Below are 16,028 nucleotides of genomic sequence, written 5' to 3' on the forward strand. Positions count from 1 at the left end.
ATCGCGCAATGGGAAAAGCTTTATTTTGATGTAATGAAGAGAATGCTGAAAAACACTAAATTGGGTGGTGAAATTTATGGGGAGGGATGGATGAGTCACAGTAGTCAGTAAATAAATAAATGCAGGTACTCTGGGGTTGAGCAGAATTAACAGCAGGACCTCATTTTTTTGTTTCCATTTCCTGGATGACCTCCAGACAGTTTAAAAGGATGGCTAATTGTTCAGCTCTCTCCTGTAGCACAGATGGATGTCCCTTATTCGAAATTCCGCAATACGAAAAGCTCTGAAATCTGTACATTTTTCCGAGTGTTGAAATCTAGTAAAAAAGTAACAGTGTTTACTCGAGATCTGCCAGCTATGGGACGTTTCACAACTCCGAGTCCTCAGTGTCAGCTGTTCCTAGCAGTGTGTCCCTTTCCTGTGGCCAAACACGTGTACATGTGTGTATCCTTCAAATTTGTTGCACTGGAAGAACCCCGTACTTGATTCCCTGACGGGAGTGAAACCGTGTACCTCCCATCAGATCCACCACCGAGCAGCAAATCCGAGCCATGTCCAAGGGTCTTTGTAGCTTTGTATTCCAAATTTTGAAAAATTCTGGAATGCAAGACATCCTCAGCCCCAAGCATTTCGAATAAGAGATACTTAACCTGTATATTATTTGGTAAAGCTAAAGTTTAAATTCTATAGAGTGAATTTCCTCAGGGAGGGTCTCCCACTTTGCTGCTATAACATCAGTAAAAATCCGATAGAAACCCCATTTGAGCGTATAGTTCCTGTCAAGCCTCTGCTTTAGTTAGGATGGCAGTGCATTTCTTTAAGTGAGTCACAGGAAATTGTGATTCAAACAAACATACAACTGAAGAACAGATATAAGCCTCATCTGTCCAGCCTTTCCTCATAAGATAACCCATGTATTCCACTTATTAGTCTAGTAAACCTTCTCTGAACTGCTTCCAACACATTTATGTCTTTCCTTAAATGTAGAGATCAATACTGTACACAGTACTCCAGGTGTGGCCTCACAAATGCTCTGTATAATTGAAGCATAACATCCCCTCACAATAAACAATAACATTCTATTAGCTTTCCTAATTACTTGCTGCACCTGCATACTAACATTTTGCAAATCATGCACTAGAACATTCAGATCCCTTTGCATCTCAGAGTTCTGCAATGTCTCATCATTTTGATAATATGCATATTTTTTTAATTTCTCCTATCAAAATGGGGGGGGGGGAATTATTGTAGTGTTTATTCTGTAACTTTATAGTGTGTTAATTTGCGTTGTTGTTAAAATGCTGGGTTGTTCATGGGGATGGGGCGAATGTATATGATTGTTAATATTATTGTTATTTTCGGTATTTTACTAAGGTGCGTTATTGTTGTATAAAATCAAAATTTCTCAATAAAAATTATTTTAAAAAAAGAAAAAAAATTGATAAATTCATATTTTCTCACACTATACTCCATTTGCCAATTCTTTGCACACTCACCTAACCTATCTATATCATTTTATAGTCTTCTCATGTCCTCTTCACAACTACTTTCCCGTCATCAGCAAATTTAACAACCATGGCCAGGATTCTCCCCTACCCGGCGGGGCAGGGGGGTCCCGGCGTGATGGAGTGGCGTGAAGCACTCCGGCGTCGGGCCGCCCCAAAGGTGCGGATGTCTTCGCACCTTTAGCGGCCAAGCCCTAACATTGAGGGGCTAGGCCCAGGCCAGAGTGGTTGGCGCTCTGCCGGCTGGCGGGAACGGCCTTTGGCGCCACACCAGCCGGGGCCGAAGGGACTTCGCTGGCCGGCGGAAGTTCGCGCATGCGCCGGAGCGTCAGCGGCTGCTGATGTCATCCCCACGCATGCACAGGGCAGGGGGTCACTTCCGCCTCCGCCATAGCGAAGACCATGGCGAAGGCGGAAGGAAAGGAGTGCCCCCATGGCACAGGCCCGCCGGCCGATCGGTGGGCCCCGATTGCGGACCAGGCCACCGTGGGGGCACCCCCGGGGCCAGATAACCCTACGCCCCCCCAGGACCCTGGAGGCTGCTCGCGCTGCCTGGTCCCGCCGGTAAGGTAGGTGGTTTGATCCACGCCGGCAGGACCAGCTTGACAGCGGCGGGACTTCGGCCCATTGCGGGTCGGAGAATCACAGAGGGGGGGCCAGCCGACCGGCGCGGCGCGATTCCCGCCCCCGCCGAATCTCCGGTGCCAGAGACTTCAGGACACGGCGGGGTCGGGATTGACGCCGGCCCCCGCCGATTCTCCGACCCGGCGGGGGACGGAGAATCCCGCCCCATATAATCGAACCATTCATCCAAATCACCCATTTGTGCCTACTCACTGTTTCCCATTTACTAGCCAATCCTCTGTCCATGCCAATATGTTGCCCCTACCATATGCTTTTATTTTCTGCAATACTTTGACTTGGCACCTTATCAAATGCCTTCTGGAAATTTGAGCACAGTATATCCGTTGGTTGCTCTTTATTCACATCACATGTTACTTCTTCAAAGAACTCCAATGATTGCCATTTCACAAAACCTTGTTGACTCTGCCTGATTACCTTGAATCTAAGTGTCCTGCTCTAAGATCTTTAATAATTGTTTCTAATATTTTCCCTGTGACAGATGTTAAGCTAACTGGTCTATAGTTTCCTGCTTTCTCTCTTCCTCCCATTTTGAATGAATAAGTTACATTAGACATTTTCTAATCTAAGCATCAATTATATTAATAGCCACTCCTTTTAAGACCCTAGGATGAAATCCATCAGGGCCCAGGGACTTGCCAATTTACAGTTCTAATAATTGTTCCATATCACTTCCCTGGTGCTTGAAATTTTCTTGAGTTCCTTCCTTCCTTCCAATTCTTGATTTACAGCTATTCCTATGGTGAAGTTCAATCCATTCATTCTTAAATTAAGATGGAACTAGAATTTTATTCATTCAAAACTCACTCATTTGCATGGAGTTAAAATACGGCCCACAGTATTGCCGCTGTTCCACTATGAATTTATGTTTTTCTCAAATGCTTATTTTCCAAGTTTAAGATTATCATTTATTTCCAAAAGTTATATGTGAACACTTTTTATATCTGGATAATTGATCGCACTAAATAATGTTTTTGTTGGCAAAAACTATTCAACAGGAGAAGTTATCAATTATTACTGAGAAATTCACAAAAGGCAATTACCCAATTTTTTATTACTTCTGAAGCAAGACCATCAAAATAAATGATTATCACAAAATTTAATATTTAATTTAATTCATGGTAATACATAGAGAAATACAGCACAGAACAGGCCCTTCGGCCCACGATGTTGTGCCGAACCTTTGTCCTAGGTTAATCATAGATCATAGAATTTTGGACACTAAGGGCAATTTATCATGGCCAATCCACCCAACCTGCACAACTTTGGACCGTAGGAGGAAACCGGAGCACCCGGAGGAAACCCACGCACACACGGGGAGGATGTGCAGACTCCACACAGACAGTGACCCAAGCCGAAATCGAACCCGGGACCCTGGAGCTGTGAAGCAATTGTGCTATCCGCAATGCTACCATGCTGCCCTTAAGAACAGGTTAGCGTAAGGTTAGCGAAAGTACAGATGGTAAACAAAGGGCAGCATGGTAGCATTGTGGATAGCACAATTGCTTCACAGCTCCAGGGTCCCAGGTTCGATTCCCTGCTGGGTCACTGTCTGTGCGGAGTCTGCACATCCTCCCCGTGTGTGTGCGTGGGTTTCCTCCGGGTGCTCCCCACCTCCAGGTGATTCCCACAGTCCAAAGATGTGCCGGTTAGGTGGATTGGCCATGATAAATTGCCCTTAGTGTCCAAAATTGCCCTTAGTGTTGGGTGGGGTTACTGGGTTATGGGGATAGAGTGGAGGTGTTGATCTTGGGTAGGGTGCTCTTTCCAGGAGCCAGTGCAGACTCGATGGGCCGAATGGCCTCCTTCTGCACTGTAAATTCTATGAAACTATGAAATGTAAGTTCTATGAAAGCTTTTGATCACTTCAGCTGTTTGTTTCTTGGATAGTTTTTTTTACCAGTTGGTTTGTTTTTGATGATCTTTAGTTATAAAGCATTTGACATCTTGTTGTTGCTCTCTTTCAGGGCTGTACCATAGGTTTCTACAGCACAGATTACGGAGCATGTTTACCTTGTAACTGTCATGGCCATTCGGAACAGTGCCTTGATAATTCTGGAATCTGCACCGTGAGTAGCTGTCTCTTTTATTTATTGAATATTGTCGAATTAGATTTTTTATCTTAATGACATTTATGATTAACTAGTTCCAACTGACTGCGCTGAATTTTACAAGTTCTCCTGCTTCTCTCTCCGACTGATTTCTTTCATTCCCTATCTGGCAGTTTTAATGACCCAGATTCAGATGTTTTGCCAGCTGTTTCTTTTCAGTTTGCACTCTGTGTTGATAACATATGGCTCTACTCGCTAGACAAAACCAAGCTGAGAATGATTGCAGACAACATGGATTGGTCAGACACATTTTAAGCAGGGCACGTTTTTTGCTAAGTGGTCATGTTATGTTCTTTTTGATAAGATGTGTGACAGGTCGTAAAGTAAGATGTCATTAGTTTCTGACTTACTACCAAATAGGGATAAGGGGGACTACTCCTGGTTCACCCTTTTTATTAGTTGATCCAAATGTTTTCCCAATCTGTCTGACGGAGAAACAGTTCTGAATCATGAAGGAACTATTTAAAAATCACATGTGCAACTAAGTCCTTTGCTTGTGCCAAACTGATCAGTTGTTTGAGTTTTGCCTGAAAAGTTAAATCAATTTTAGCATTACACTGTGTCCAGTCATTGTGATCCACTTCAGTTGAGTTATAAGGATGTGCGGTGGTTTTGGCTTCTTCGGCCTGTTGTTGCACTTTGTCCTTCCGGAAAGCTTTTAACACTCTTGAGCATTTATGTTGCTTGTTTAGCCACACACTGCTCTCATGTGATCGGCCAAAAGCTGAGGATATGGGCTGAATTTTCATAGAGCCGGGAGGACTCCATGGAAGAGTGGAAATGGTAGCCAGCACATGATTCTGGGATTCACGACCCTATTCCCAGAGTTTCTGGTTATCAGTAGAGCCCTTTAAGATATGGGCTGGTTCAGATTGTCAGCCTGAGCCCTACACTCCCATCATGGCCAGCTCCATTGGGTGGTTAGGCATGTTCTACTCCTCCACAATTTAATGGAATCACGTCTCAGAGATGTTGTCAACCATAGTCTGCATGAGGGAACCTTTTGAAAGGTAAGTTCAAAAGGTCCACCCCATTTAGATTTAGATTTATTGTCACGTGTACCGAGGTACAGTGAAAAGTATTATTCTGCGTATAGTTCAGGCAAATTGTTCCATACATGAAAAACATAGGACATACGATAAATACACAATGTAAATACATAGATCTAGACATTGGCGAAGTATACTTAGTGTTGTACCACACAGTACAGAAATTGTGTGGAGAGATCAGTTCAGTCCATAAGAGGGTCATTCAGGATTTTGGTAACAGTGGGGAAGAAGCTGTTTTTAAACCTGTTAGTGCGTGTTCTCAGACTTTTGTTTCTTCTGCCCGATGGAATAGGTTGGAAGAGAGAATAACATAGGTGGGAGGGGTCTTTGATTATGTTGCCCGCTTTCGCAAGATAATGGAAGGTGTAGACAGAGTTAATGGATGGGAGGCAGGTTCACATGATTGACTGGGCTGTGTTCACGACTCTCTGTAGTTTCTACGGTCTTGGGCCGAGCAGTTGCCATACCAGGCTGTGATGCAGCCAGATAGGTGCATCTGTAAAAATCGCAAAGAGTCAATGTGCACATGCCGAATTTTGTTCATGCCAAGTTATGCCCCCTTCACCCCGCTTCGATCTTCATGTCGCAATGCCCAATTCTGACACTTACATGCCCATTCACTGACGAGACACATGAGGTGGAATTTTCCCATATTTTTCCAGTGTCAGGCTCTGGCTGAAACTTAGTGCATAGTTCTCCAGCTGACAGTTGGGTTTGTAGTCCAGGTTTCGCTCCTCTTTGAAAAAGAAACCAATGGCTGTGTTTTACGGCATTACTGTGGCAGGGTGGGGCCTGATAACGGCAGCGAGTCCGGTTCTCATGAGGCCAGGTGCACTTTTTAAAGGATGCGCCAATCAGTGCAGGAAATTAACCCATCCAGCTCTCTCCACACGGGTTCAGGAGACCCTCCCAATCAGCATTGAGTGATTCATCCCCCACCATCACCATCAGCATTGGGGCTCTCAACTCCATTGCCCCACCACAAGCATCAGCACTGGGGGCTTCAACATCAAACATAAGACCAACTCCACCCCTAATGCTTCAGTACTGCTGCCTGGCAGAGGTTGGCACTGCCATATTGAGGCACTGTCAACCGGTAGCACTGCCTGGACATGGCCCACGCCCGGGGGCTATACTTACCTTTGTACACCCGGGAGGATTCCCTCCACTGATTTACTTTTTTCCAAATCTAATCTAAACCTCGCCGACATGGCATTATGTTGGCGGGGTATGAATATTCAGTGAGTAGCGATCATGTGGCAGGGAGCCACATCACCAGCATGGAAATTCGAAAAACATGATCTCACTGGCAAGAAGCAATACTGATACTGAAGTGGTACCGATTCCCACAGGACTTTCTGACCACATTGTTGGCAACTAATGTGTGCTGAAAATAGAACTAATAAACCCTATAGTGACAATAGGAGGTGTAAAAAAGACTAGCCATTGTTTGCTAACTTAACACTTCTTAAAAAACCTGTTTTGCCCACAGACCGATGAAAGTGTCAATCATCCAGGTTCTTTAAAGTATTAATAGCAGAGACTGAAAGCACTTGAAGCCTCCTCATCCTGTGGAACATTGTTGAGTTGACAGAAGAGATCAGTGACTTAGAGTTGATAATCAAGCAATTTCTTCCCTTGGGCTTAGCAATTTCAACCAGCTAATGAATTTCTGGTCTCACAACCAAGGGTCATTATGCAATCTTGGTAGGTTTCGGAGGTCAGGCAGGGAGGCAAATGTGGTGATACGATCTTGGGGGCAGCCGTTGATGTGCACAGAGCACTCTCCATTTCGCCAAATGTGGTTTACAAAATTGTCTTCCACTCTCACCTGCCTTCCACTGCACAGCATATTGTGCACTGGGGTTTGATCCTAAATTAGTTATTGATTGGCCACTGAAGAGCCTCAATAGGCCTAAGGACACCTTACCCGGCCTCCCATATTATGGACACCAGATCAGAAGTAGACAGAAAGGCGGTGGACAATATGCTTGCCACTGAAATCCAGTGAAATGACAGTGTACCTGTTCCATCGCCTAAACTGAACTATGGTGATTGGTGATTAATCTTATCAAATGCTACCTGAAAGAAATGGGCACAGAAGTCCAAATGATGGCTGGCTGTATGAAGCACTGTGATCACAAACAAAATAAAGTTTAACATGTTTATTTTATACGAGTTAATGTACAAATTACGTGCAGGCAACTGAGGTCCATGTTTGTCTTTTCCAAGCTTCTTTAGTTTTTTTCTGTTGCTCCCCCGACCTCAAGCCTTTGAATTTTTTCAATATCAAACATTTAAGAAAAGTCACCAACAAGGATTTTAATGGGTATCTTGGGATATATGTTCAGCAGATGTACTAGGCTTCAGAAATATCTCTCAGATCCTTTGAAATGGTTACAATTGCCAATGGACCAATCTGAACTTTGATCTAAAAAAATGTCCTTTTACCAGTCAACCCAATTAGAGTTTGGCGTTTATTTGCACTAAAATCAATTCCATAAAACCAGCTAATTTCTGTTTCAAGAATATGTTAATATGCAAGGTTCAGTGTCATTATTCTCCTGCTGTGCATGCTAACCTGGTCTTTAGGCAAATTTGAAGATCAATGAAGAATGTTTGGTTGCATGTTCTAGAAAGCTGGATCACAAGTACCGTCTGGTCTGTCGAGTGCTATAATCTATAACTTTAATTATACATTGCTATATTTAACACCCATACACCAACATGCAATTTTAGATATTATTTGTGACTAAAACCAGCCCCACTGTTCACAAAATGTTGTTATGTGAAGTTCCATGTGAGTTAGTTACTCTATTGAACTGTTGATAAGAGACAAGTAACATTCACGCCACAGGTGCACAGGTAAAATCATGTCCAAGAGACAATCTATCCATCTCGCCATGAATTTTAGTGCATCACTGAATTCCCCACCATTAACATTCTGAGGGTTACCATTGTCGTGACAATGGATTATAGCCCCAAATTACTTGAGGACCCACTGATCTTTTAAGTAAGACATTGGGGGCGATTCTCCGAGCCTCGATGCCGGCGCGCGATTCCCTGAGATGCGGAGAATCGGGGCCGCCGATTCTCCAGCCTGGATGGGCCGAGTAGCCGCGCAGATACGACAGAGTCCCACCGGCACCGTTCACCCCTGTTCGCTGCCGGCGGGAACTCTGCGCGAAGGGTCAGGGGTCGGAAAAGCGATCCTTCACCGGGGGCGGGGGGGGGGGGGGGTGGCCTCCGATGGGGTCTGGTTCGCGATCGGGGACCACCAATCGGTGGGACGGTCTCTCCCCCCCCGGGCCTACTTTCCTGTGCGGCCGTCCCCTGAACACCGACGCCATGTTGAGTCGGGGCCGAACTGCGCATGCGCGGGTTGGTGCAGCGCCCACTTGGCGCCGGGAAGGGAGGCCGGAGCGGCGAAAACTGCTCCAGTGCCGTGCTGGTCACCTGTGGGGGACAAAATCGGTCGTCCCCATGCCTGTTTTGCACCGCCGTGAAACACTTCGTCTCCATTTTGGAGAATCGCCTCCATGTTTTTTTTTACAAAAAGGGCATACAAACAAAAATTGACTGAGACTGTAAAGGCACACTTGCTGGAATTCCTTTGTGGATTTCACTTGATCAACTTGTCCGGCAGGAATGGAACTGCACTTTTTTCAGACAGAGGCACTTCAAAGAAAGAGATATAGTGCGAAAGGAAGAGAAGCCATGCAAAAACTGAACAATAATCCCTGCAGGGAGAATGAAGGATGATTACCAACTCTGCAGGAACCATATCCTGTGAGTTATATCCCAGACTGTGGACATGATATGAGTTGAACGCAAGCAGTTCTGGGCAAAAGACAAGTTTGTCTTCTTCCCCTGAGAGGAATACACAAGGAAAGGGGTTAAAAGCCAATTGCAATCCTACTCTCCATGTGCTAGCTTGGTGTCTAGTTCTGTTGTGCTTGTGTGTGCTGTGCGGGTCATAGTGGAAGAATATCCATTCAGTATCCCTGCGCTTACAGGTAAAAAAATCTCTATCTATTTGATTTCTGGAAGCAAGTCACATTTCAATAAAGCCACAGTAAAAAAGGAAACAGGACAACTCCTTTGGCTAACCTGCAGAACCAAGACTCTCCAAACCAACTGCTCAACTACCAAAGACAGACCTCTATTGGAATCAACCAACTTAATGGCCGTAGCATTTCACCATGTACTTCTCACAAGCCACAGACTGATTCACATAGCTGCTTCACTTCACTCACTTCTCATTTCTAATCTGTGTGTCTGTCTGTTGCATTTTATTATTTTTTTCTTGACTTTTAGTAATTAATTAACTCACTCTTCCTTTAACTTAAATTATCCTGGTTACATCAGTTTCTTTTAAAACATAAGTACATTTGGACTGGGAAAAGATATCCCAGAGGGAAAGGATCCTTTTTTAAAATGAACCTTGTTTCAAAAAACCAAGTGTGTTGGATAAATAAGGGGAACTAGTTCATCCCTCCTCACCTGCGAACATAATGGGCTGGATTCTCCGATCCTGCGGCTATGTCACGCGGTGTTAAACCCTCAGATTTACCTGTGGATACGGCCGGAAAATGGCCAGCGACGTAGTCGCGCATGAGCATGGCGACGGCCTGCGTCGGCTGTGCCGTGCAACATAGCGCCCGCCGCTCATAGACACGGCCTGCCAAAACCTGCCCCCCTGTAACCAGTCTCGCCACCCCCAGACCACCCCCCACCAGTCCCCCCACCCGTGCCGAAGCCCCCTCCCCGTGAGCAGAGCAGCTCCCCCGGCTGTGGCGGCACTGGACTCAGTCCGCAGACGCCATGCGAGGATGGAGCATCGGGGAGGGCCTTAGGTGACGTCCTGAGGCCATCCATACGGCGTGCAGCGTACTCCCCGCGCATGCCTTGTTTGAGGGGGTAGAGCACCGTAAAAACGGCGGCGCCCCGATTTGGGCATAAACGGGAATTCTCCGGCCGATCGCCGAATGCGATTTTGGGGTCGGCGATCGGGGAATCCAACCCAATAATTTTGGGGTATCTTGTCCGGAATCATAACAAATTGGGAGACCTCATCCAGGGACCGCTCATAACATCATTGCTCAAAGACCTATATGGACCAGCCGTATAAATACTATGCTGTAAAAGCAGGCTGGGAATTTTACAGTGAGTAACTTATTTCCTGAATCTACAGACTGTTCAAGGTGATGAAGGCACAAATTCAGAGTGTGATGGAATACTGTCCACTTTCCTGGATGCATACAGTTCCAACAACATTCAAGACAAAACAGCCCACTTGATCAGCATTCTATCCATTACTTTAACTATTCACTTGTTCCACCACAGGCAGTCAGTGACAGCAGTGTGCATCATCTACAAGATGCACCACAGCAACTCGCGAAGGCACCTTCAATATCACCTTCAAACCAATGACCTCTACCAACTAGAAGGACAAGGGCAGCATGAGGACCTTCAAGTTTCCTTTCAAGTAACATACCATCCTGACTTGGAACTAAATCTCCATTCCTTCACTGCCACTGGACCAGAATCCTGGAATTCTCTCAATAGTAAACCAAGTGTTCCTATACTATAGCTACTGCACCATTTCAAGAACACAAAGTGGCTCATTACTACGTCCTCAAAGGCAATTACGTTTGGGCAATAAAATGATGCCAGCGATGCTCACAGCCCAAGAAAAATGCACACCATAAATTAAATGAAGGTTTATTTCCATTTCCTTTGCCATTTAACATGGTTGTTGGCTACAGCCATGTAGGTATGCAATGTCAGAATTTTGAATCCCACTGTCAAATTCAATAAGGATTCCAATATGAATAGTCTACATCAAACACAGACAGACAAACGATGGCAATAGAAACACCACTAGCCCTGCCGAACAGGTTTTCACCTCTGCTCTCGTTTTATTCCACATCTTGGTCTCGCACTATACTGAACAACGTTGTTTTATTGGGCCGTAACCAGAGTAATACTGGAGGGTGTACCCCAAAAATGCGCATCGGAATCCCCTTTGGAAGTTCCAGATAGCATTTGTGTGGTGAATGTAACTTGGTAATTCACACTGTATCTTTGTAAGCGTAGTAGCGTTATCCGACCACTAGGGGGAGTAGCTCTGGGAATGTTCAGGAGTTTGTACAGGGCTCCACCCTTGGCTCCGCCCATGACTCCTCCCCCTTGTGCTGCTGTATAAATACCCTTGTCCAGAGTCAGCCTGCAGTTCACCAAGAGTTCATCAACGGGTAACAGGCTGGCTCTATAGTAAGTAGATTAAAACCACTGTTCATATCGGAAAGCACATGTCTGGTGAATTGATGGTTCCATCAATTTAATCTACTTAAGAACAGTCAAGATCGATCATGGAATCGGCCCTCAAGCCTGGACGCCTGGAACTCGACCCACAGGATGCAGAGGCAAAATAAATCTTCTCCCACTGGATGCGGTGCTTTAAGGCCTACCTGGCAGAAGCGAGCACAGCCGAAACGACAGAGGAACAGAAGTTAAGTCTACTGCACGCGAGGGTGAGCCACAGAATCTCTACGCAACTAAACTCCGCCGGTTCATATACTGCAGCGCTAGCGGTACTCGATAAGATATATGTAAGGCCCATTAACGAAGTTTACGCACGCCATGTGTTCACGACTCGCCGCCAGCAGCCTACAGAATCACTCGCCGAATTTTTAAGGGAACTCAATAATTTGTCAAATGATTGTAACTATCAAGCGGTTAGCACTGCTGAACACAGAGAACTTGCTGTACGCGATGTTTTTGTAGCGGGCCTCAGGTCTAATTATGTGCGCCAACGACTGCTGGAAAAGGGGGCCCAAGACCTAGAAACAACTGTGGAAGCTGCTACCACGATGGAGGTCTCCTTCCGCAGCCTTAACTCGTTCCCCGCGGACCCCGCGACCCAATCATGGGCCCCCGACCAGCGACTCCCCCAGGCCTGTGCTACGCGGCCGCCCAGCCACCATGCTGCCCCAGCCAGCCACTATGCTGCTCCAGCCAGCCACTATGCTGCTGCAGCCTGCCATTTCTGCGGCCAGAACCAGCACCCGCGGCAGCACTGCCCGGCCCGCAACGCGACCTGCAGCAGCTGCGGGCGGAAAGGCCACTACGCAAGAGTGTGCCTCGCAAAAAGGGCCCCAGCTTCCAACTCCCCAGCGGCATGAAGTAATCGCTCCCCACACCCGCAGGCCAGCGGGGCCCGAAACGCTGCGGCCTATGCCCCGACTCCGCCCCCTCCCGCCACGTGCGATCCATGGGGGCCGCCATCTTGGCAAACCTCCACCACGCGGCCGGCCACGTGCGACTCATGGGGGCCGCCATCTTGGACGCCATATTCCTCGCCGCCCACCACGTGCAATCCACGGGCCCGACCTGCATCTCCACGCTCAGACAACTCATTGGAAGAGTACAACTACGAACTCAGAGGGCAGTCATCACGGGGCCACTCCAGCTCAGCTGATCGAGCCGCCGACTACCCGCAACTCAGCGCAGTCACTCTGGACCATTTACGCCCGAAGCATCTGCGAAATTCGATGGCAGAGGTCCAAATCAACGGGTACAAAACGCCATGCCTCTTCGACTCCGGGAGCACTGAGAGCTTCATACATCCAGACCTGGTAAGACGCTGTTTGCTCCCCATTTTCCCCGTGCGGCAAACAATCTCGCTTGCTTCAGGCTCCCATTCGGTCCAGATCCAGGGGCGCACCGCCGCGACACTCACAATCCGAGGCGCTAGCTACTCAAAATTCCAACTCTACGTTTTGCCCGACCTCTGCGCACTACTCTTATTAGGCCTAGACTTTCAATGTAACCTTAAGAGCCTCACCCTCAGCTTCGGCGGGCCCCACTCACTATCTGCAGCCTCGCTACGCTGTGAATACCACCCCCCCCCTCCTCTCTTCGCTAATCTCACAAAGGACTGTAAACCCGTAGCCACTCGCAGCAGGCGGTATAGCCTGCAGGATAGGGTATTTATTAGAACAGAGGTCCGAAGGCTTCTCAGTGAGGGGATTATAGAGGCCAGCAATAGTCCCTGGAGAGCTCAGGTGGTGGTCGTTAAGACCGGGGAAAAATTCTGCATGGTTGTCGACTATAGTCAGACTATAAATAGATTTACGCTCCTCGACGCGTATCCCCTCCCCAGGATTGCAGACATGGTAAATCAGATCGCCCAGTATCGGCTCTTTTCCACGGTGGATCTGAAGTCTGCATACCACCAGCTCCCAATCTGCCCGGAGGACCGCCACTACACGGCATTCGAGGCCGATGGCCACCTCTTCCATTTCCTCCGGGTCCCTTTCGGCATCACTAATGGGATCTCGGTGTTCCAACGAGCAATGGACCGAATGGTGGACCAGTACGGGCTGCAGGCCATGTTTCCGTACTTGGACAATGTCACCATCTGCGGCTATGACAAGCAGGAACACGACGCCAACCTCCACCGTTTTCTCCAGACGGCACAGAAACTGAATCTCACGTACAACAAGGAGAAATGCGTTTTCCGCACAATCAGACTAGCCATCCTCGGCTATGTCGTGGAAAACGGAGTCCTGGGCCCAGACCCGGACCGTATGCGCCATCTCTTAGAACTCCCCCTCCCCCATTGCCCCAAGGCCCTCAAACGGTGCTTGGGCTTCTTCTCCTACTACGCCCAGTGGGTCCCTCAATATGCGGACAAAGCCCGCCCACTCTTTAGGGCCACACGATTTCCCCTGTCAGCTGAGGCACACCAGGCCTTCGACGGCATCAAGGAGGACATCGCCAAAGCGGTCATGCGGGCGGTGGATGAATCCACTCCATTCTAGGTTGAGAGCGACGCCTCAGAGGTAGCTCTTGCAGCCACACTAAATCAGGCAGGGAGACCAGTCGCATTTTTCTCCCGTACCATCTCCGCTTCAGAACTCCGACACTCCTCAGTCGAAAAAGAAACACAAGCCATTGTGGAGGCTATCCGTTACTGGAGGCACTAACTCGCAGGTAGGAGGTTCACCCTCATCACCGACAAAGATCGGTTGCCTTCATGTTTGACAACTCGCAAAGGGGCAAAATTAAAAACGACAAAATTCTGAGGTGGAGGATTGAACTCTCCACCTACAATTACGATATTAAGTATCGACCCGGGAAGCTCAACGAGCCTCCGGATGCCCTATCCCACGGGACATGCGCCAGCGCGCAGATTGACCGATTGAAAGTCATCCACAATGACCTCTGCCACCCGGGGGTCACCCGGCTCGCCCACTACATCAGAGCCCGAAACCTGCCTTTCTCCAACGAGGAGGTAAAAGCGGTCACCAGGGACTGCCCGATCTGTGCGGAGTGCAAACCGCACTTCTATAGACCAGACAGGGCCCACCTGGTCAAGGTTTCTAGGCCCTTTGAACGCCTCGCGATTGATTTCAAAGGGCCACTCCCCTCAACTAACAAGAACGTTTACTTTCTAAACGTCGTAGATGAGTTCTCCCGATTCCCTTTTGCTATCCCGTGCCCCAACATGACCTCCCACACAGTCATTAGGGCCCTGCATAGCATCTTCACCCTGTTTGGTTTCCCCAGCTACGTACACAGCGACAGGGGTTCGTCCTTCATGAGCGACGAGCTGCGTCAGTACCTGCTCGACAAGGGCATTGCCTCGAGCAGGACTACCAGCTACAACCCCAGGGGGAACAGGCAGGTGGAGAGGGTGAATGCGACGGTCTGGAAGACCGTCCTGTTGACCCTCCGGTCTAGAAAGCTCCAAGTCTCCCAGTGGCAGGAAGTCCTCCCAGACGCGCTCCACGCTATTATGTCCCTTTTGTGCACAGCGACCAATCAAACCCCTCACAAGAGGCTCTTCATTTTTTCCAGGGGCACTACCACAGGGGTCTCACTTCCGGCGTGGCTGATGACACCGGGCCCCATACTCCTGAGGAAACACGTCAGGGCACACAAAACCGACCCCCTTGTTGAGAAGGTGCGCCTGCTCCACTCCAACCCCCAGTACGCATTCGTCGAGTTCCCTGACGGCCATCAGGACACTGTATCCCTCCGGGATCTGGCACCCGCCGGATCCAGCGCCCCCTATACCCCCACAGAAGGACCCCTCACCCTACACCCCATGCTGCCGCCCCCTCGCGCTCCCGAGCCCACGAGCTCGCTCCACCAGTTTTCCGCACCCGCGCCAGCCAGCCCCCAGCGCCCCCCAGTCCCCGGCCAAACCAGGAGAGTATGAAGCTCGGATACAACCCTCCCTGGAGTCCGCCATCGTACCCCAGCACACAACACCCATCCAGCCACCGCAAGAGGCTGCAACCCCGGTGCTCCGCAGATCACAGCGGACAGTTCGACCACCGGACAGACTGACTTTGTAGACCACCACCCCCGCCGGACTTGATTTTTTTGCAGGGTGTGAATGTGGTGAATGTAACTTGGTAATTCACACTGTATCTTTGTAAGCGCAGGAGGGTTATCCGACCACTAGGGGCATAGCTCTGGGAATGCTCTGGAGTTTGTACAGGGCTCCACCCTTGTCTCCGCCCACGACTCCTCCCCCCTGTGCTGCTGTATAAATACCCTTGTCCAGAGTCAGCCTGCAGTTCACCGAGAGTTCATCAACGGGTAACAGGCTAGCTCTATAGTAAGTAGATTAAAACCACTGTTCATATCGGAAAGCACGTGTCTGGTGAATTGATGGTTCCATCAATCTGTACGGTAATTGTCCG

At 48.3% G+C, this 16,028-nt stretch overlaps 1 protein-coding gene across 1 annotated transcript in view; it reads left to right on the forward strand.

Moving 5' to 3' along the window:
• lama4 (laminin, alpha 4) overlaps positions 1–16,028 on the forward strand; it is a 214,094-nt gene that overhangs the window by 14,198 nt on the left and 183,868 nt on the right. Inside the window, exon 2 of the mRNA XM_038799653.1 lies at positions 4,115–4,216. Within this exon, the coding sequence (XP_038655581.1) occupies positions 4,115–4,216 (102 nt within the window). The remainder of the gene's footprint in view (positions 1–4,114; positions 4,217–16,028) is intronic.

This window comes from Scyliorhinus canicula, chromosome 6 (assembly GCF_902713615.1).
Source record: "Scyliorhinus canicula chromosome 6, sScyCan1.1, whole genome shotgun sequence".
Classification (NCBI taxonomy): Eukaryota; Metazoa; Chordata; class Chondrichthyes; order Carcharhiniformes; family Scyliorhinidae; genus Scyliorhinus; species Scyliorhinus canicula.